Source organism: Mixophyes fleayi, chromosome 1 (assembly GCF_038048845.1).
Source record: "Mixophyes fleayi isolate aMixFle1 chromosome 1, aMixFle1.hap1, whole genome shotgun sequence".
NCBI lineage: Eukaryota > Metazoa > Chordata > Amphibia > Anura > Limnodynastidae > Mixophyes > Mixophyes fleayi.
In genome coordinates, this window is record NC_134402.1 from 110,902,615 (window position 1) to 110,923,561 (window position 20,947).

The 20,947-nt window shown below is 38.9% G+C and overlaps 1 protein-coding gene across 1 annotated transcript; it reads right to left on the bottom strand.

Moving 5' to 3' along the window:
• Window positions 1–4,623: 4,623 nt before the first annotated feature.
• ZNF330 (zinc finger protein 330) lies at window positions 4,624–20,388 on the bottom strand. Its single transcript, XM_075199381.1, has 10 exons — window positions 20,220–20,388; window positions 15,423–15,548; window positions 11,815–11,834; window positions 11,646–11,716; window positions 10,094–10,173; window positions 9,033–9,159; window positions 6,990–7,094; window positions 6,668–6,714; window positions 6,239–6,356; window positions 4,624–5,267 (listed from the first exon to the last, which is right to left on the bottom strand). The coding sequence occupies exons 2-10, from the start codon at window positions 15,540–15,542 to the stop codon at window positions 5,005–5,007; spliced, it is 951 nt and encodes a 316-aa protein (XP_075055482.1). The 5' UTR covers window positions 15,543–15,548; window positions 20,220–20,388; the 3' UTR covers window positions 4,624–5,004.
• Window positions 20,389–20,947: the final 559 nt, after the last annotated feature.

The following is a 20,947-nucleotide window of genomic DNA, read 5'->3' on the forward strand; positions in this document are numbered from 1 at the left end:
ACAGGACAGTAGTAGACTTCATAAATCATCAAGGATGTCAGACCATGTTGTTGTGGTCACTCTCAGGATTGCAAATGCCATACAGGATATTTTAGCAGACTACCTCAAGAGCAGAATCACCCACCAGCATAGTTTTTTCATCAGGTGGTGTTCAAGCTGTTGATAAAAAGATTCAGGCTTCCTCAAGAGGACATCATGTCTCCCCTCCATTTTCCACTCACCACTCGCTTGCTAAAAAAAAATCTGAAAATAAAAAACAGAAGTAATCACAACTGTTCCATTTTCACCTCACCGACCTTGGTGTCCTGTAGTCTGGGAGATTCGCTGATTACCTTCTGGCATCCATCACGAACCCAGTGGTGTCTCTCCCGAACTTAATGGATGAGTTTGACAAATTCGGGAGGTTTTCTAACTTAAGTCGGTTGCTCATTTTATATATTTTATTGTCCCGCCCTTGAGTAGTAGACGGACTTACATAGGCTTTTCCCTTTGTCTGGTACCCCACTAAACTGAAGTACCTTGGGATAATCATCACTAATGACCTATTACAACTCTTACCAACTAATTTTGCTCCCCTCTTATCTAAACTGGGCTCTGATTTTAAAGATTGGCTCCCGACACAGCCGTCATGGATTGGGAGGATTAATGTGGCAAAAATGAATACGCAGCCACAACATTAAAACCACCTGCCTACAATTGTCTAGGCCCCAATTGTGCCACCAAAACAGCTCTGACCCATCGAGACATGGACTCCACAAGACCTCTGAAGGTATCCTGTGGTATCTGATACCATGAAGTTAGCAGCAGATCCTTTAAGTCACGTAAGTTGCAAGGTGGAGCCTCCATGACTCTGTATTGTTTTTCCAGCACATCCCACAGACGCTCGTTTGGATTGAAATCTAGGGAATTTGGAGGCCAAGTCAACACTTTGAATTCTTTATCATATTCCTTAAACCATTCCTGAACATTTTTTGCGGTGTGGCAGGGCGCATTATCCTGCTGAAAGAGGCCACTGCCATTTTAGAATACTGTTGCCGAGGAGTGTACCTGGTCTGCAACAATGTTTAGGTAGTTGGTACGTGTCAAAGTAACATCCACATAAATGCCAGGAGCCAAGGTTTCCAGCAGAACATTGCCCACAGTATCACACTGCCTTGACCTGCTTGCGGTCTTCCCATAGTGCGTCCTGGTGCCATCTCTTCCTCAGGTTAAAAAAACACCAAAAAAACACCACATGCACCCGGCCGTCCACATGATGTAAGAGAAAATGAGATTTGTCAAGTCAGGCCACCAGCTTCGATTGCTCCATGGTCCAGTTTTGGCGCTCATGTGCCCATTGTAGGGTTACCATGGGCACTCTGACTAGTCTGGAGCTATGCAGCACCAAGCATAGCAAGCTGCGATGAACTGTACTGACACATTCTATCACAGCCAACATTAACCATTAACATATTCAGCAATTTGTGCTACAGTAGCTCTTCTATGGGATTGTACCAGCCTTCACTCAACATGCACATCAATGAGCCATGGGCCTGTCGCCGATTCACTGGTTGTATTTATAGGGACCACTTTTGGTAGGTACTAATCCCTGCATACACCCCACAATACCTGCCGTTTTGAACACCTTCTGACCCAGTCATCTAGACGTCACAATTTGGCCGCTCAGATCCTTATCACTTGCCCATTTTTCCCTCTCCCAACACATCAGCTTTAAGAACTGGCTGTTCACTTACTGCCGACTATATCCCACCTATTGATAGCGGCCATTTTAACAAGATAATCAATGTTATTCACTTAACTTGTCAGTGGTTTAATGTTGTGGCTGGTCAGTGTTTGCGTCACTGAAATTTCACTCTTAAAAAAACATAGTGCCCTGTAGAATACAAATAAAGTTTAGACCTCCAAGTAGCTTCATTTGTATTATTACAAGTCATTGTATTAAGGGATAAAATAATTTGTAAAGAGTAAAATTAGTTCTGAGTCATGAAGGCAAAAAGAAAAAAAAACAAAAAAAAAAAAACTCACCAATGCGTCACTTAAATAGACTTTGGTCTACTGTACCGTGGTAGTGAGCCTATCAGGAGGAAGGTAGCACCATTATTGACAAGCATTTCACAAGAAATTCACATCATGACTCCTGGTTGGTGGTAATGGAAAATGCGGTCTCTTGATGGGGGGGCAGTCATCCAGAAAGACACCCTAGTTAGTAAATGTTGAAACATGGGTGAAGATGACCACCCAGTACCATTAATTAGCAATTAGCACTTATTTTGCATTCTTGCAGGAAATGACAGTACCAAAAACCTCAGGAAAATGTGCTCCACACAATTTTGGAACTACCAGAACCTTTCATAGTTGAAAGAAAGTACTCAGGACTATAGAGCTCTTAAGGTTGGCACCACACATGAACTTGCTCATCTGTCGAGAACATGATGACATGGGATTGATCTGACCAATCATTTTCCTCCACTGCTTGGTAGTCCATTACCTGTGCTATTTGCACACCTGATCTAGCAAACATGCATTACCAGGTGTGATGGGAACTCTTGATTGAATAGTATATTTGTTCCGCAGGTTGAAGTTTGCGCTTAATTGTTCTGCAGTTCTTCTACTTTACCTTCCACTTCAAATTTATTAAGGAACACCATGATCCTGAAGTGTTACCACCCACTGTCACCTTTTGCGGATGATGTTATTCTCCTCCATGATGACTTCTTAGACAGTTACTCGTGAAACATTAGCAAGTTTACGCTGTCTTAGTTCCTCAAGCTCTTGTTTTTTAGCAGGACTTACCCTGCTGGAATGTTATTTGATCAATTAACACATCAAACACAGAGAAGCCCTTGCTTTAAACATGCTTGATGTCCCTCCATTTACGCAGATGTTTACTTTCACCTGTATATTGCTAATTGTCAGTCACTGGCAAAGGAGAGGAGTTTCCAGCAAAGAAGAGGCAGAAAGACTCACAAAGTAAATATTTCTAGCACAACATGTAATTAGAATGTTATGTTGGTAATACTGAATCAAATATTGTACAATTATTTTTTCTTTAAAAAAACCCAAAACAGAGGATGGGAACAACACCCAAGTGGCCAGAGAACTCGCTGCACCAGGCAGGATGTGGGTGGATAATATGACATTCATACAATATTTGGGAGCCCTCTTCGACCACATCCTTTCACTATAAATACTGTATTGCAGAGGCAGTTGTCATCCATTGTAAACAAGGATCTTCAATATTCATGTATACTGTGCTGGACTGCATACAAAATAAATGGTGGTACCATTTCAGTTATCAGAAGTACTTCTAAAATGATGAAAGAAAAAAAAAAAAAAAAAAAGCGAGAAAGGAAAAAAATACAGATATTTTACTAGGTTTGTAGAGAATGTAGGTCCTCAAGTGTGTTTCCTTACTTTTAATGTCACAACAGCTCTCTACACTCCGTAAATGATTGAGAAGTGGCCCACTGAAGTAGTCACTTGTGTAAAAGTCCACCTTATATCAAGTAACTGGTGTAAGCCAATAAACTGAATATTAGCAATGTATGCTGTTGCCAATTTTATAAAATTGGTGAAATTAAGTTAAAAAAAATCTAATACATCTACACTAATTCTTCTAGTATGGAGTAAAGTTTATTTGCTTTCCATTTTTCTGAGATTTGTTCAACTTAGTAAGTGTACAGTGATTTCCTATAAGGTATCACCATTTATTTATATAGCGCCACTAATTCCGCAGCGCTGTACAGAGAACTCACTCACATTAGTCCCTGCCCCATTGGGGCTTACAGTCCAAATTCCCTAACACACATACACAGACTAGGGTCAATTTGTTAGCAGCCAATTAACTTACTAGTATGTTTTTGGAGTGTGGGAGGAAACCGGAGCACCCGGAGGAAACCCACACAAACAAGGGGGTTTCAACAAACTCCTCACAGATAAGGCCATGGTCACGAATTTAAATCATGACCCCAGTGCTGTAAGGCAGAAGTGCTAAACACTTAGCCACCGTGCTGCCCAAGCAGGAATAGAGGTGTCACCTTCAAAGTCCAACTTGGCAGACAAAGGATCCTCTATACTGTACATCAATCATTTCTTACAGCTAGTTTACCACATTTAAATCCCTTTTATTGTTTCCTTTCAAAAAGTGCTTTACCCTCTCCGACAGTTCAACAAAAAAATTGGACCCTGTAGACTGTTAAAAGGTACTTGACACCAGTAGTATGAATAAAAAGTTCAAAGTAATTCAATTATAGAGAATACTATTACTTTATTGATCCAATCTGAATTCAGTGATGAACCCTCCTCTGTAAGGAAATATACCTGTCAAGACTCTTAAGTTGTCCGAGTGATTCACACAAACTACTTCTCCATGCTGCAGCCAAAACATTCTCATTAAAATTGACCATATATTATACCGTGCCCATAAAACAACAATGTCCCATCGCAAAGCATACTCGTCTTGTACACCATAAATAAAATAGCCCTATCATTGAAAGTTCAATTTCTAAACACCAATTATTGATAAAATTATATGGCCTGGAATTTATTTTAATGAAGGAACATTGTACATAAAGTTATTTTAAACCGGCACTAAGACAATCATATTAAGCAAAGTAAGAATAATTCAATGGATGAACAGTCCTTTATTTAAGAGTTATTGCTTGGAAATGTCATGTAAGCATTCCGCCATGCTTCCTCATAATGGGACTACTGGATGGCGCTGGGCTGTTGCAGTCTATGCAACAAATAGGTTACAATTTACCTAGGACAAAACAACATTATATCACCCCACTCTTCAATATACAGGGAAAGAAGTAACATGACCACACTGTAAATTAATATTAAAAAGTTGTATTTTTGTTTACCATTGCCTACAGTAAAGTGCTCATTTTGTTTCTGGTTGTTTAAACAAAATGTACTGTAAAGAGGCACAGGTGTTTCAATCATGGGTAAGTTAGTGTGTAATAAAACTACTGTAACCTGACTGCACACTGTTTAAATGTCTCATTCTTGAGACTCTTCATAGTGGGCATAGCCACTTGCATATGTTCTGCCTAAATTCAAGTGGCTAAAAGGTTCTGAAGCCTCCGTATCAGAGTCTCCATCCTCATCTTCCCCGTCTTCCTCATCATCCTCCTCCTCTTCTTCCTCATCATAGTATGTGTTTGTGCCACCAGATGCAAGATTCTTCCAGTAGTTTTCATAACCAGAGGCTCCATCGTCATCATCATCAGCTCCGCTCTGCCTGCCGAACTTCAGTGTACGTGCTACAGAAAGTAAGCAGTAAGGATGGGTTTACTGCTACACCGCATTTACATTAGAAATATCAGTCAATCATTTAGTGCAGGATTTTAAAGAACATAATAGTATTGTTTGACTAGAACTAAGGGAGGACTTTTGTAAAGAGTAATTTTGTTCAGCAGCTCCAAATCACTATAATAAAATAATGCATTAACTGGCCAAAGTCTCTAATCTAACAAATGAATCAGGAATACAATTTATAATTGTTTTGATTTTGAACAATTAAATAGTGAATATTGAACTGGGGTATAATCACTTTTCACATTAATTATAATGGTCTAGGCATTTCAGCAGGCCATCCAGCGTGTGCACTAATATTTTTATATATATATATATATATATATATATATATATATATATATATATATATATATATATATATATATATATATATATATACACACATACATATATATATAAATACATATACACACACATATATATATATATATATATATATATATATATATATACACATATATATACACACACACATACATACATACATACACACACTATCAATATTATTAAGAGAAGTTATGGTAAAATAATGGGATACAAAAAATAAAAATGGCCAAAATATATTAGCATCATTCAGAAACATGTTAGAATGAGATTCGACAAGAGGCATTTCCACCAGTAAATGCACTGAAGCATTATATTTAAATCCGATCAGCATAAACCCATATGATCCAGGGACATAAACATGTGGCCCAACACAAAGTATAGCCTGTCATTCTGCACTCTGGATATTTAAAATTTCCAGCAAATTACAAATTGAAGGGATCAATTAATTTGGATTTCTAAAAGGGACTTAAGATATCCTATAGCATTATAATTGAATAAATAAGCTACTATATTGTTAGAAGCTTTAAATGTGCGGAAGTGTGAATACCACAGATAAAACAGAATTTGTAGGGGAAAAAGGAGGTCTTACTAGACATGCTCAAATTCTTTGTTTGCTGGGTTTCATGGCCACATTTAGGGCAAGGAGGCTCCTTTCCCTTCTCAGATTTGAAAACTTTACTCCGGGCATGATCATCACAGAAGCATGCCTGTCAAAAGACAAAAAGACAACACTGAAGATAACACCCATGTGATCAGGATTAGTAGATTACTAAGTAATAGCAGTAAATTATAATAAAATGTGTGATCTCTGGGAATAGACAACTGAAATCCTGTTTTGTTAAATAACATTTCTCCCAACCTTTAACCATTTTCTGGCTTGTTGAGCATAATGGAAGTTCAATGCCGGCAAAGTTACACGTCTCACATTGGCTGATGATTTGTAATACAGAACATATATGTGTGTCATAACCAGATGTAGTAAAATGGGAAAACAATCAATAAAGATGTTCAGTCTTACCTTGCAGCGGAGGCATGAGTGCTGTCCTAAACGATTGCAGGAAGCACCTGTTGGAAACAGTTGCATCAAAAACGTTGTCAGCTGTAACACAAACACACACCTATCCCAGACTAATGCTTTGTAGGACCAAAATGATGGCAGGTTTTTCTCATTAATGTCTCACTGAAACCTTTTATTTTCCAGAGTACTCGGTTCTAACAAATTAAATATGATATATTCAACTTTGGATAAGTAAAACAGAGCATTTGTTTTGATAGAAAAAGGACAGATTTATATTGTTCAAAATTACTGAAATAGGAGATTGTCAGAAATAAAAACTTACATTTAAAGGTTTCTGCCTCCAAGACCTGGCAACTAGCCTGATGTTCAAACTGATCGTCTTCACATAGGGAGTTGTAACAAAATGAGCAGCTGAATATCCTGCCACCTGCACAGCACAACATAAGTCACACATTATCATCAGTAACCAATGCAATGCATGTTTGTGTCTGCCTCTTGTTGATATGAAGTTATGATGCATATATAACGCACAGTCACAATAAAATGTTGTTCCTGTCTCTGTGTGTTCTGTGACCACTTATAGAAACTAGTCAGTATTGTTATACTAAAATGAAAAATGACACCAAGAACTTCTAAAAACATTCTTTAAAAAGCCTTTCAAACAGTTAAGAGCCCTTGTGCTAGGGGATAAACATATTGTTACACAGAATATTATACCTGTGTTCTTACAAACCAACAGCTCACATCAGTTAAAGGGTAACTCCACATTCACATAATTTTATTGTTCAGACAGATGTGTTTAATTTGTAAAAAGGTCCATACATAGGGTACAATTATTTTTGTTTATATATTCTTTTTTAAAAAATGACAACAGAAAGGAAACATTAATCCAGCTCAATGTTTCAACTTTCTTGTATAATGAGAAACCAAAACTGAGGGAGGGTTGGAGTAGGGGAGAGAAAGAATGTAATTGTTGCGGCAAGGTTGGGTTGCTGAGACGTCAGCGAGAGATGGAAAGGGGAGGTAAGGGGTGGTGGAAAGAAGAGAATGTACCCAGGCTACAGAAGGAGTAGCAAGCGGTACAAGCGGGAAAAAGAGAAGATGTAGCACATGAGGAATGCCTCAACTGTACAGATGGGAGACATGGCAGAAGTTTGAGCCAGGGAGTTCATTATTTTGAAGAAGGAAGGGTAATCCAAGAATGGTACTGGGTGGTCTCTTTAAATTCAAGCTGTTTCAGCCAGATGGAAGTGAACTCTTGGTCCATTGCATTTGACCTTTTATATTACAGAGGGTGGGGTAGGTGCTTTAGCTGCACTGTTAAGGTGTCTAAGGAGAGACTTTTTATAAGTGAATATAGGGCCATTCGAGTACGCCAGAAGCCAGAGTTATTTGGCACCTCTGCACAAATGACAGACCTAGAGAGGACTAGGACCTTGTTCCAGAAGGAGGAGAACTTTGGCGGCTCCACATGATGTGAAGGGGTGAGCCCTTTGGGGACTTGTAGCATCTTCAGAGTGAAGACATATTAGAGGACATTGTGTACAAGATCTCAGTGCATCTATACCATCTCAATAATATATTGTATTGTGTTTCAACCATGGAGGTGCTCAATGAAATGAATGAACTTGAGGAGCTTTGACCAGGGTACAGAGTTTAGGGTAGCAGACAAATCCCTCTCCAAAGCTTCCATAAAGTGGGTTTTATGGGTGAATCGGTCCTCTAGAATCATAGGACACATTTTTATTTACATAAGATGTTTTCACATCTAAGAGAAACATAAATAAACAAACCTGCCTGGACAAAATAGAATTCTCTGAATGTGGATTACCACACTGAAAATTTAGGTAAAATATCAGTATTATTCAGGCAGCACAGTGGCTTAGTGGTTAGCACTTCTGCCTCACAGCACTGGGGTCATGAGTTCAATTCCCGACCATGGCCTTATCTGTGTGGAGTTTGTATGTTCTCCTGTGTTTGCGTGGGTTTCCTCCGGGTGCCCCGGTTTCCTCCCACACTCCAAAAACATACTGGTAGGTTAATTGGCTGCTATCAAATTGACCCTAGTCTGTGTGTCTGTGTGTTAGGGAATTTAGACTGTAAGCTCCAATGGGGCAGGGACTGATGTGAATGAGTTTTCTGTACAGCGCTGCGGAATCAGTGGCGCTATATAAATAAATGATGATGATATTATTCCCATTAAAACTAAACAGATTTAAAAATCATGTAAGTCCACCCTACTGGAAAGTTTCTTTTAAAATATCAAATATGTTACTACTCATGTCCACTGCTGGCTCACAAATGACTGTTAGTACTTTGTGTATACATTTCATAGTTCTATAATAAACGCAAGACATTAACACACCGTGGTCCCAGACTGCCCTTTCACATTCGATACATTCAGCAGCAGCTAGTGGACAGAGACATGCGTGGACACTGAGACACTTCTTGCCGTGGCACACCCAGGCCTCGCAGAAGTCACAAATTGCACCCTGCAAACAACAGAGAAACAAGGTGTGTGAAATTCTAGACCATAGTGAGCAAAGCATCCTGATTCAATTACTACAAGTTTACAAAAAAACCAAACACAAAATAAAAAATAAATAATTATAAATAAATGTACCATCATGGCCCTCAGATCTAGTTGTGTTGTGCAATAACAGTTATGTAGTTCATTACAGATCAAAATAAGTTGTATTACCAGTGGAAAAGGCCCATTTGCTGAGAACATATATAGCATACATTACTATATTAACAGATAGATTAGGTGAGGCCAAGAGATGTTTCCTGCCTCATGCAAGACATCCAAAAGGTTAAATCTAAATTTTCTCACACCCCTTACAGTTTGGAAAAAACAGTAAAATAGGTAAAAATGTAATATAAATACAGTTTAAATACACACTGTAAATCACTTTTTATTTTATCAAACACGCCTGTGTTTATTGCTCCATCTTGTGGCCAAGTGGTGAATATACACATAGCCACACAATTAAACATTCCAAACTCCAGATATACTTTCACCCAAAAACAGGCAATGCACTTTATAAGAATCACTAACAAACACCTGTTCCCCTTATATCTGTTAAAACCGATGTGGTTAAATTTAAGTATTTTTGTAAAAATAAAATAGAAAATAAAAAGAGTTACAGCTCGTCAGCCAAGTGCTACGGTACAGGCAACGAATGATCAATGGAACATATACCCCATATCTCTGGACTGCCCTGGCAAAGTATACACCAGGACATAACAGCACAATTTCACCTTTGCACACATTACATTTTGGAAGTTCGACAACTCATGGTTAACATACAAGTTGTGTGTAATAATAAATCACAATTTACATCAAGTACGTTCAACACACACGGATTTAGGGGAAAATAAAAATCAAATACGAAAAAAAAAAATCTAGTGAATTTTGTTACATACCACCATGGCCATTCCAGTGCTATAAACACCAGCATGTTTAATTACACAGTCTGAGGATTTCATCATACATTTGGTTTTACCTGTAACAGAAAAAGAAATCAGTGTGTGAAATTATTAAAAAGTTTGCTTTCTTGACATATGGCAGAAAAAAAAGAGAGAATGCACAAAGACCAGCTTCTTATCAGATGTATGTTACACACAGTTTAAAAAACAAATGGAACTTAACCCAATATTTTTTATTTTCCCATTGTATATGTAAGGGATTACTATATAAAATATTGTCATCATCATATTGGAAATGCATGTGTGCCACATCATTGGAACATTTTCTATTTTCAATATAAACTTTTTTAGGCCCAATAAAGAACACAAAATTGTTCAGGTGAGCATCAATACTGTTATCGGATACTCACAAACACTTTTATTGCTACATGTGGTTACTTTGCGATGAGGGTCCATGGCTATGGGAAAGAGCAGGGAGCAGATTTGTGCCTGGACAAACCATGTGGTGAAGAAAGGGAATATACTGCCTGCTTTCGCAAAGTAGCATGTAAATAATGGGCAGATTTATTTTTACACTGCTGTTTACAGTTGATATGGGACACCCCTTTCTGAACTCTAAATTTCTCCACACATTTTAAACGTACCCTCCCTGCACAGCAACATGGTTTTACCAAGTCGCAAATTGATCTAAAGCTAAAAGGAGGCTCAATTTATTTTTCTTCTTTTAACTGCTTATTGACGGTATTTAGTATCCTATGCAGAGGAAAAATATTAACGTTAAGGAAAACAATGATTGGTTCATTTGTTTTCATTTATTATACTCAAATAAAGGATATTTGTGAAACTACAACAGTGATTTTTTATTTATAATTTAGAAGGGAGGGAGAGACTGGGGTGTTCCCCAGTGACAGGTCTGGAATTTTATGGAGAGAAAAAAGGGTGCAGTGTTTAGCAGTGACAAGTGAAGTAATAGCACTCTACAGCTGAAGAAGGGGAAGCTGCTGAGCTGTATTTGTAAAAGGTTACGCAGGAGTCTTTCAAATTGCTAGTCATGAGCTCCATTTCATATGCAGTCCATATTCCTTTCCTCAGGGCTAGGAGAGTTGGAGGATTCAGTTTCTTCCATGATACTCCAACATGAAGCCGCACTGAAGACATGTCTGATAAATGTGTTTAAATGTTTAGGGACATCTGGGATGAAAAGGGGGAGTAGGGTGTATTTAGGATCAAGATGGATGTTAATAGAAGAAATATTAGTAATTAGATTCTGGACATCTAACGAGAACTTTTGTATGATAAGGAAGGTCAATTATATATGAAAGAAAAAAGCAGGAGCCTGGCAGCCTCGCCAACAAAGAGGAGAAACAGTCAGGTAGATGCGATATAATCTAGTTGGCACCAAGTACTAGCGGTAGAGCAGCTTATAAGTGTTCTCTTTAAAACAAACATTGATAGAAGCTTTTGCTACCCCCCAGCTCATTTATTTTTTGATCATATTATTCATTGGTATCACACAGTAGATGAGCAGAAAAATGTATGTACCACTTACCACAGTGAGCACACATAGGCAGCTTCTGTACAGAACTGCAAAAGTAGCAGAAAGCCCTGTTCTTCTGCCGTCTTCATTTCACACATAAAAAAAGAACAAACATTTCACAGCTTTAAAATATTATTGACAAGCTGTCTGGAAAACAATAAACTAGAAACATCTAACGTACCTTTGGCATTTGTCACATTCCTATAAAGACAAAGAGAGAAGCACATCAGAACAGAATGAGCATTTACATGACACATTCCCAGTAGTGTTTACTTAAGCTGTACTTTATGTTCCAGCAAAATAATGGTTCCCGTAGTGAAGATTATAAATCTGTAACTTATCTGCTTACTAGGCAAATATATGTCCCTGTCAATGGAAAGAAAACTAAATGTGTAGCTGTATCAGTTATTCCTTGCCACAGAGTTCTATCATTTTACACCTGCTTTTAATGAGTACTCAAAGGACACATGTACCATTATAGTAGCCGAGGGAGCAATAGGTATGAAGACTCCAAAGTACCAATTATATTTTCTGCTTGTATCTTATGGAAAAAAAAAAAAGGAGGGACAAAACTATGGACCAATTAATGTTATCTAGAGGAATTGACCCATTCTCTCTTTGGATCATAACTTGTCCATTAAAAAAAAAGGTAACATACAACATAAGGGAAGTAGATTTAAACAAACGCTAAAGAGTATTTATTTTGCAGCATGTGTAGAGAATAAAGCAGTATTCAGCATAAAGAGAAGTTGTTTTTTTATTATTATTTGGGTGGGCTATGTTTCACTGGAAATTAACTGACAGTTTATAATCTGCCTGCTCCATAGTTTACAACTAGCTCAGCATATAGACAAGAAAAGTGGCAGATTAAAACTGAGTCTAAGCAACGGTTTTTCCTTGCACAGTATGGGTCCACAGACAGAGTGACATTCCAAAGCTACTCCCAATGGGAGAGCAATTCCCAAGAATAAACAGCCACTTTGAAAAAATTGAAACAAAAAGTCAGTTTCCGCAGACGTGGCAACAGCCACTCTCTAAATTTTGAAGTGGCATAAATGTAAGTGGCTTCTCTGCAAACCTGGTCTGCCAACACCCTATAAATCAGCCTCAAAAGGACCAAATGCCTCACTTGAATGCACGGTCAGCCCAAAGGGAACCAGTGACACCACTGCAGAATATGCCTGCCGGATTGCTGTCCACAGCTTGCAGCAGAACTAGAGAGAGAAGGCACAGCATCCTTTTGAAGAGGACAAACGCGGAAAGGCAGACAACACACCACAAGGACTAAATGACACAAGGATAGCACCACCAAGTTGGTGTGAAAACCAGAGACCACCAAGGTTGGAAGGATGGAACTGTACAAAGGACCAACTTTCCTTTGAGGAAGACAAAGTATGGAAAGCCAGCAGCTTAGGGACATTCTTAGCCTAAAAAACAAAAGCTAGGGGAACAATATACCTTCCAGGTTAAAAAACAAGAGGAACGGAATGGGAACAACGTGTAGGACATTCAAAACCAGATTCAGGTCTCAGAGGAAATATAGAACATAAGGGTAGTCGAACAAGGCCCACTCCTTGTAAAAGCGCCTTAACATCTGGTAGCAAAACTAGTTAGGCTCTTTTCCCAGGACCCCTGAAGAAGAAGCAAATGAGAGGTATGGAAAACTTAGTTTCTTGCACTCAGGTAGGACTTCTAAATACAATGACAGATGCACGGGTGGGGGGCTTCTATGCCAGCAGCATAGTCTTGGTCAGCAAGGCCCTTCCCCTTAAGAATCATGGCTTCAAGAGCCATGCCCTTAAAGTGGATTCTGGCATACCCAGGAAAAGGAAGAGGTCTTAATTTAGATTAACCATGACCGCATACCAGGGCCATAGAGCTTCCAGCAGATCAGCATCGGAGGAACCATTGAAGTAAGGAAATTAGGTATCTCGTTGATTCACTGGTAGTTCCATGGCCTTTCGATTTAGTCTCAATGCCAATGGATATATTTTCCTGGACTCCCCCCCCCTCTTTGAATGGTGATTAGATAAAGCAGCTAAAATGCTGTTAGTTACAGAACACTGATTATTATGAGGAATTCCCATGGGTCAGTAATAAAGGGAAACCATCCCACATCCCAGGAGCCTGACATCCATAGATGTGCCACACGAGAACTGGAAAAGGTTTACCTGCTGGCATAAAGGCCTGATCCATCCACCACCCTAAGAGCAACCATCCTAGTCCAATGAGACTCCAGAGGAGCCCAAAAGACCTGTTTGTGTTGTGTACAGTACCACTTCCACAGTAGAGACTATAATTCCCAACACTGTCATGCAGTACTGGATGGCAGCACACGGATTGGTTAGAAGTGGGGAAATTAGCTCCTGGAAAGAGCAAACTTTGTCCTGGGGAAGGAACTCTCTCTAAAACACTTTGTTGATGTAGAGTCCCAGGAACAGCATGGAAGTTGGTTGGGACAGCAATATCCATGGGACTCCAAGTAGCTGGGTAGTAAGCTGCAGATGATGGATTCTTAGCTCAATGGATCAGGTCTTTCCAGGATAGCATTCAGAGGGTGACAATAGTCAGTTCTTTTCCTATGCCCTGTCATCAAGTGATGAACCGTCTGTGTATCCACTAATGCAGACAAAAAACCATTACCCTCTATGGAGTATTACTGAATAGTCTGCAGTATCACATAATGCTCCTTTTTCTTCTGTAATGGAGTTTCATTTTCTGACCATTTAAAGTTCCCCATACAGCCACTTCAGATACTATTTCCAGTCTCAGACTCATGCATTTGCAGAGAGTAGCGATTGTGAGTGGATGCAGTGCCCACACAACAGCATACTCAACTTTATCAAACAGCACAGAAATGTATTTCAGAAATCCAGCGTGTCACAAGTCCATCTAAAAGAGGGGCATCAGAACTTTTTTATATGGCTGCCACATGTATAAAAACAAACTGACAATCAATATGCATAGTCATTTTGTGAGGGTATAGTCTAACTCTTACAGCAAAATGGTGTAGGATTGCTGGATTAGTGGCATGGGCAAGTTTCTTTTTTGCATTTTTGAAGCCAATATTACAGTGGATTTAGGTATGCTATGTATTACAATGGAACAGAAGTACTGGAAGCGATAATTAACTACAGTTGCTATGACTGACAATGTGAATCCAGTGCTGCTTTCTCTGCCTTCCTGCTGTGTGAGATGGACAAAGTCAGGAGATTTTATTTTCACTTGGGTTCATTAAGTTCTATTGGTTGTTTTCTATTGCATGCCACTTGGAAAGGAGATTGCAGGGGAACAGGTATGTATACAATTTACAAAGACAACCCCTTGGTTACCTTTCTTAAATGAATATTCACCAGTGTACCTGCTAAATCATTTCTCTGAAATCAACAGTGACTAATGAGTTTATAGAAAATGGAATTCCCACACAATGGACATATTACCATGTATACATGTGAGAAACCATTGTAAAAAGTGTGTGTGTGTGTGACAAGCTCCTATATGAAATGACGTTCAATGCAGTGCAGCCAACATATTCATATTTATATGGATGCTGTTCCAATGGAATCTGTGGAAGCAAGCAGTGTGACAGCTACAACTTATGCTAACAAATACAGATGTAAAGAGAATAAAAAAAAGTTCTCTCTGCAGAAAGTTTTCTCCTATATTTTATTGAGTAATAATTAAGGGGAACCTTTACCAATAATATGCTGTACGCAAGTGAATAGATTGAAAGGAAAAAAAACAAAACAGATTTCAATAAGGAAAGCAGCTAAAAATATGTAACTTTACCATAGTGGCATTGCAGGGATGTTTGGCTAGGTCCACATTGCCTCGTGTTGCTCTTAGCTGTTTTTCCCTTTCTCTGCGACTCTCTGCCTTCTTCCGGGCACCAGTCTTCTTTTTGGGCATTTCTTACTATTGAGAAACAGAGAAATATACAATCTTAAAGACTACAAGTATTATATTGTTTAAATGCTCACAAAACATGTATGCTGTATTCACTGTATTATTTTGATAGTTTGATTATGCTGGAGAGATGAGCTGATAATTCAAGAGCTAGATACCAAAATCAAACTTTGAGTAATTAACTAATTAAGAAATAAGCCAAAGAACCATTTTAATGCTGAAATTAATAACAACTTTATTTTAAAATGTATTTCTCATCTTAAAACACCATACCCATTACAATGATTTCCCATCTTTAAGCAGCACTCCCAAGTAGATTGAAAAATTCATCCTACCCTTAGAGTCACTGGTGCCCCAGGGTCTAGTCCATGCAGCCATTTTCTAAAGGCTCTGTGGCTTGTTTCACAGCTGCAACCAAATGCCTGGGGTTTTGTAAATTGCAGTGGCGGGTAGTGGGGAGGTTACAGTGGGAGGACCAATAAGAAGCTGTAATTTCAGTGATATCACAGATATTGCAGCTTATGATTGGTCCTCCCTCTCGCATGCCCCTCTGCAGCCAGTTAAAAATAGCGATCAGAAATAACTTCTAGGCTATCCAGAATTGCAGATTTAAGATAAAAAAAAAAAAAGAAAAGGACTGATTTACTAGCAGCATATGATAACCTAATAAAATAGGGACAGAAATCTGTAGGTTTTAAAAGTAATTTAATCTCTTCTCTGGTTGCTCATACTTCTTAATGGATAATTTTATTTCAAAGAAGTGCCATCCATTAAATATATCAGACCCAAACATACAGACTTGCTAATACGACATGATAACCATTACTACTGTTTAGAAGAATCAACAATAACGGGCCTACTGTTGAGGAAGTTTATTTAGTAAGTTTGCTATGAGGAGAAGACACTGCTATGCAGTCTTGGGACTGTGTGGTCTGCCCTCTCACTTCAAACAGCATTTTGCATTACCTTCTCTGTAAGCTAGCTGATGCAGCAATGTGGTGAGATCACAAAGGTGAGACAGATAAGTGTTTAGTGCTGCCATAGGATGGATGTTTGCAATGAATAATGCAAGTTTACTGCCAGCATCATGGCACATAATGCAATAATATAACTACCAGACTACCCTTCTCCAACTAGGGCTGCATTTTAAAATGAAACAAAGTCAAGAGACTCCTACTGGGATTCACCAATGCACCTACAAGAAGTATTATTGGGGTCACAATAATAATTAAAAAAAACTGGTGGCCAAATATTAGCTTTTTGCCAAAATGCATTTTAAGATGGAATTATTCTTTAACTTTTTGGGAACAGAACATTAACTGTGAATCAGCTTTGTAACCAATTGCACAGGTTGTCATTGATATACTTCATGTAATTGTTACCTGTTGTATAGAAATGTATTAGTTGTGAGAAATCACATAAAATGGAAACTTGTGTACAACTAGCTTTCCAGGTAAGGTCACAATTTTTAGCTAACTTAACCCCCCTAACTAGCTGCATTAGATTGTTTGATATAATCCACAACAGAATGTATCTAACATTTATCTTTCTTAAGATTTCAATCCCACAGTTGGTGATGATATTCAAATAGCAAAATGCGAAAATAAGATTAACAGACACACTGTACTGGAGTATGCATCTAACAGACGTATGCAGCTAGATAGAGTGTTTAATAAAAACGACCCTAGTCGCAAACGCTGATCTGTATTCAATTTTTCAGGTGCCATGAGTACTGTTTAGGCGAGTTGACCAATGACCACACACATCTCATGACCCTAACTGAATACCAGGGCTGTGTGACTTCAAGGGAGAGGGTTGTGGGCGACTGGGAAGACCAATCGGAAGTACCAATCAGAGATAATGGCTTCTGATTGGTTCTCCGGCACACATGCCTTACACGAACGTTTGAAAGTGGAAAATGTAAATATGTATCCAATTCTGTGAAAGTGCAGCTTTAACAAATATTTAAGTAAAAAATCATTAAGACAGGATTAGTAATTGGTATATTAGTTGATTATATAGAATAGGTTGACAAAAAAATAAAAACAAACACAGAAGAAATTATGTAGCCCTAGAATACAAGTTATATATCCATAAACTGACTTACATGAACAAATATGAAAGACAAAAATAAAATTTGTTCATTTAATTCTGCTTAGATTATGGCCATAATCATTCCCTTTTGTTTTATCAATTATTTACTTCAGTATATCAGGCTGAGGGTATCCCTCCATATTGTGATATCATATAATGAATTCACTTTCTTAAAAGTTACATGCATTAACTATATACACTTAACAGCCACAACATTAAAACCACTGATAAGTGAAGTGAATAACATTGATTATCTCGTTACAATGACACCTGTGAATTGACGGGTTGTTCCTGGTATGCAGTGGTTAGAGCCTTCCAAAAGTAGTCTAAGGGAGTACAACCAGTAAACCGCAGACAGGGTCATGGGCGAGCAAGGCTCATTGATGCATGTGGGGCGCAAAGGCTAACCCGTCTGGTCCAATCCCACAGAAGAGGTACTGTAGCACAAACTGCTGAAACAGTCAATGCGGACTATGATAGAAAGGTGTCAGAACACACAGTGCATTGCAGTTTGCTGCATATGGGGCTGCGTAGCCACAGATTGGTCGGAGTGCCCATGCTAACCCATGTCCACCGTCAAAAGCACCTACATTAGGCACTTAAGAGCCAGAACTGGACCATGGAACAATGGAAGATGGTGGCCGGGTCTGATGAATCATGTCTTCTTTTACATCATGTGGACAGCCATGTGCATCAATTACCTGGGGAAGAGATGGCACCAGGATGTACTATGGAAAGAAGGCAAGCTGGCAGAGGAAGCGTGATGTTCTGGGCAATGTTCTGCTGGGAAACCTTGGGTAACAGCTTTTACGTGGATGCTACTTTGACAAGTACCACCTACCTAAACATTGTTGCAGATAAAGTACACCCCTTCATGGCAACGGTATGCCCTGATGACAGTGGCCACTTTTAGCAGGATAATTTGCCCTGCCACACTAAAAATTGTTCAATGGTTTGAGGAACATGACAAAGAGTTCAAGGTGTTGACTTGGTCTCTAAATTCCCCAGATATCAGTCCAATCTGGAAAAAACAAGCCCAAGCCATGGAGGCCCCACCTTGTAGCTTTTAGGACTTAAAGAATCTGCTGCTGACATCTTGGTGCCAGATACCACAGGACACCTTCAGAGATCTTGTGGAGTCCATGCCTCGATAGGTCAGATCTGTAGGGGAGGACCTACACAATATTAGCCAGGTGGTTTTAATGTTGTGGGTAAGTGCACTGGAATATTTCTGATTGACTTATGTCTTTTTCCTGACAACATCATACAAGGTCAGACAGCCACAATACTATTGGTGGCATAACTTACCATGCAAAAGTGACGTGATCTCATTTGTTGTATTCTTCTGCTAACAGAATGTAAAAAATGTTTCTAACAGAAAGTAGATAGATGTTAGAAATGTCTGCTGTAAACTACAATACTGTTCAGTTAGTAACTCCAGATGTGGGGGAGAACTTTCACAAATCTATAACAGGTGTGAACAATGTGTAGACGATAGTCAATGACAGACGTAGAATGGGGCGCAGCTGCTATGGGGCAGCAAATGGATAGGGAGGGATGAGAATCTTCCATGTGCAAACATCATGTCAAGACACAACCTGCTTCATTAGCTGCAGTCCCAAAATGGAGTGGGTGCCTAGTAATTGTGCTGAATTAAAAGTGTGAAAAGCAGGTTGATTTTGACACTTGAACAAAAGAAAAGTGAGGACGGTTACATAGGCAAACTGAAGGGTGGGTTAGTGGCTGGAAACCCCCCGCCAAGCCTGGGGCACTGTATAATTGAGGTGGCTGGACCCTGCCCCCGTTCACACGGCTCTGCTTGAAAAGGGAGAGCTGCATGCACCTAACAGTGGTGCACACAGCATTGCCCATGTATATTATGGGGATAGGAAGAGTTGGAGAGCAGTCAGGCACTGTCTAAAATTATAACCACGCCCCCATGCATGCTGTTCACGCCAACTGGCGGCGTGATGTGGAAACCCCCCCCCCCTCTACAAATCCTGCGTTTGTCCCTGGGTTATTACAGCTATGGCATGCCGATTTTTTTCACCCATTAAAAATAACAGGAGGAATTTGATTATATTTGGGACACAAGGACTGTTCTTATTGTGGTCAATTAATATTATTTACAATAAGTTATTTCCAGATCTCTGAGCAAGTATTCCTAAATCAATATATTCAGAACTTTTATTTTGTAGTGCTTTTGCTCTTAATTAAGATCAGCATGGTGGATTAATAAATAATTTGTTTTTGGTCTGTGTTCAATAACGTTACTCTGTTGAGGTTTATTTTAAATAAAAAATGGAATAGTTTTCTGTTTAGGGCCCTTCATCGGTTGACTATGATATGAGGCCCAGTAGTTTCTAGTTACCACTGGCCTTAGATAAGGAGGAACGAACTTATTTCACCCTTCACCACAACGTACCTAATATTTTAACTTTCAGAAAAATACAGAGTTTACACATATTTTGCACTGCTATAGCATGTCAAGTTTTGAACTTAAATATAATTTAGCACACACTGAAAGAAAAGTGTAATAACGAGAAGGTATGCACATATCAGCTCCTTGTGATGACCGTGACGTACCTTGTAGATAGGATATCTGCCCCGGCTGGATGTACCGTGCACGGTGTACTGCAGAGTAGAGAGGATTCCCCGATACCTGTCTCCAGCTCTCAGCACAGGCCTCAACCTCGCTCTCTAACACATTACCAGCTGGCGTGCAAAGCACCAATAGCAGCTCACCTCTCATCATGTTCTACCTTTCCCTGACATGAAAGAAAGACTGTGACTGGCTAGAGTACAACACTAGCCTAGCAAGAAGCAGACACTAGAGGGAAAATAAGTTTATTTTAATGTCTCGATTATGTAAACCACTTTGGTGGAGACTTAATAAATGTCAGTTTCACAGAAATTGGCACATGTTCGACGTACTCGGTAGGAGTACATGGCATTAGCCTGAAGTACATGTCTTTACAGTGATATGACTTTATTCCTTTATATCTATCAACATAGTTGACAGCATCGTTACTAATTTGTTACCATTTGTGACACGTTGCTGATACACTTCCACACAAGGCGTTACTAATAGTGACTGTACAGATGTATAGGGCACTACAGACCAAATTTACATCACTACTAAACATTCAGGCATCTGCTGAAAATATGTATTTGAAAATTCAGTTTGTACAACAATTGAAATTGCGTTTTTTTTTTTTCCATAATTATTCACTTATAACTAGTTATTTTGTCTGTATCTTGTTTCTGCTTAATACTAGCCACTCCATTGCTTTGCCTTTTAATTATGGTTATCA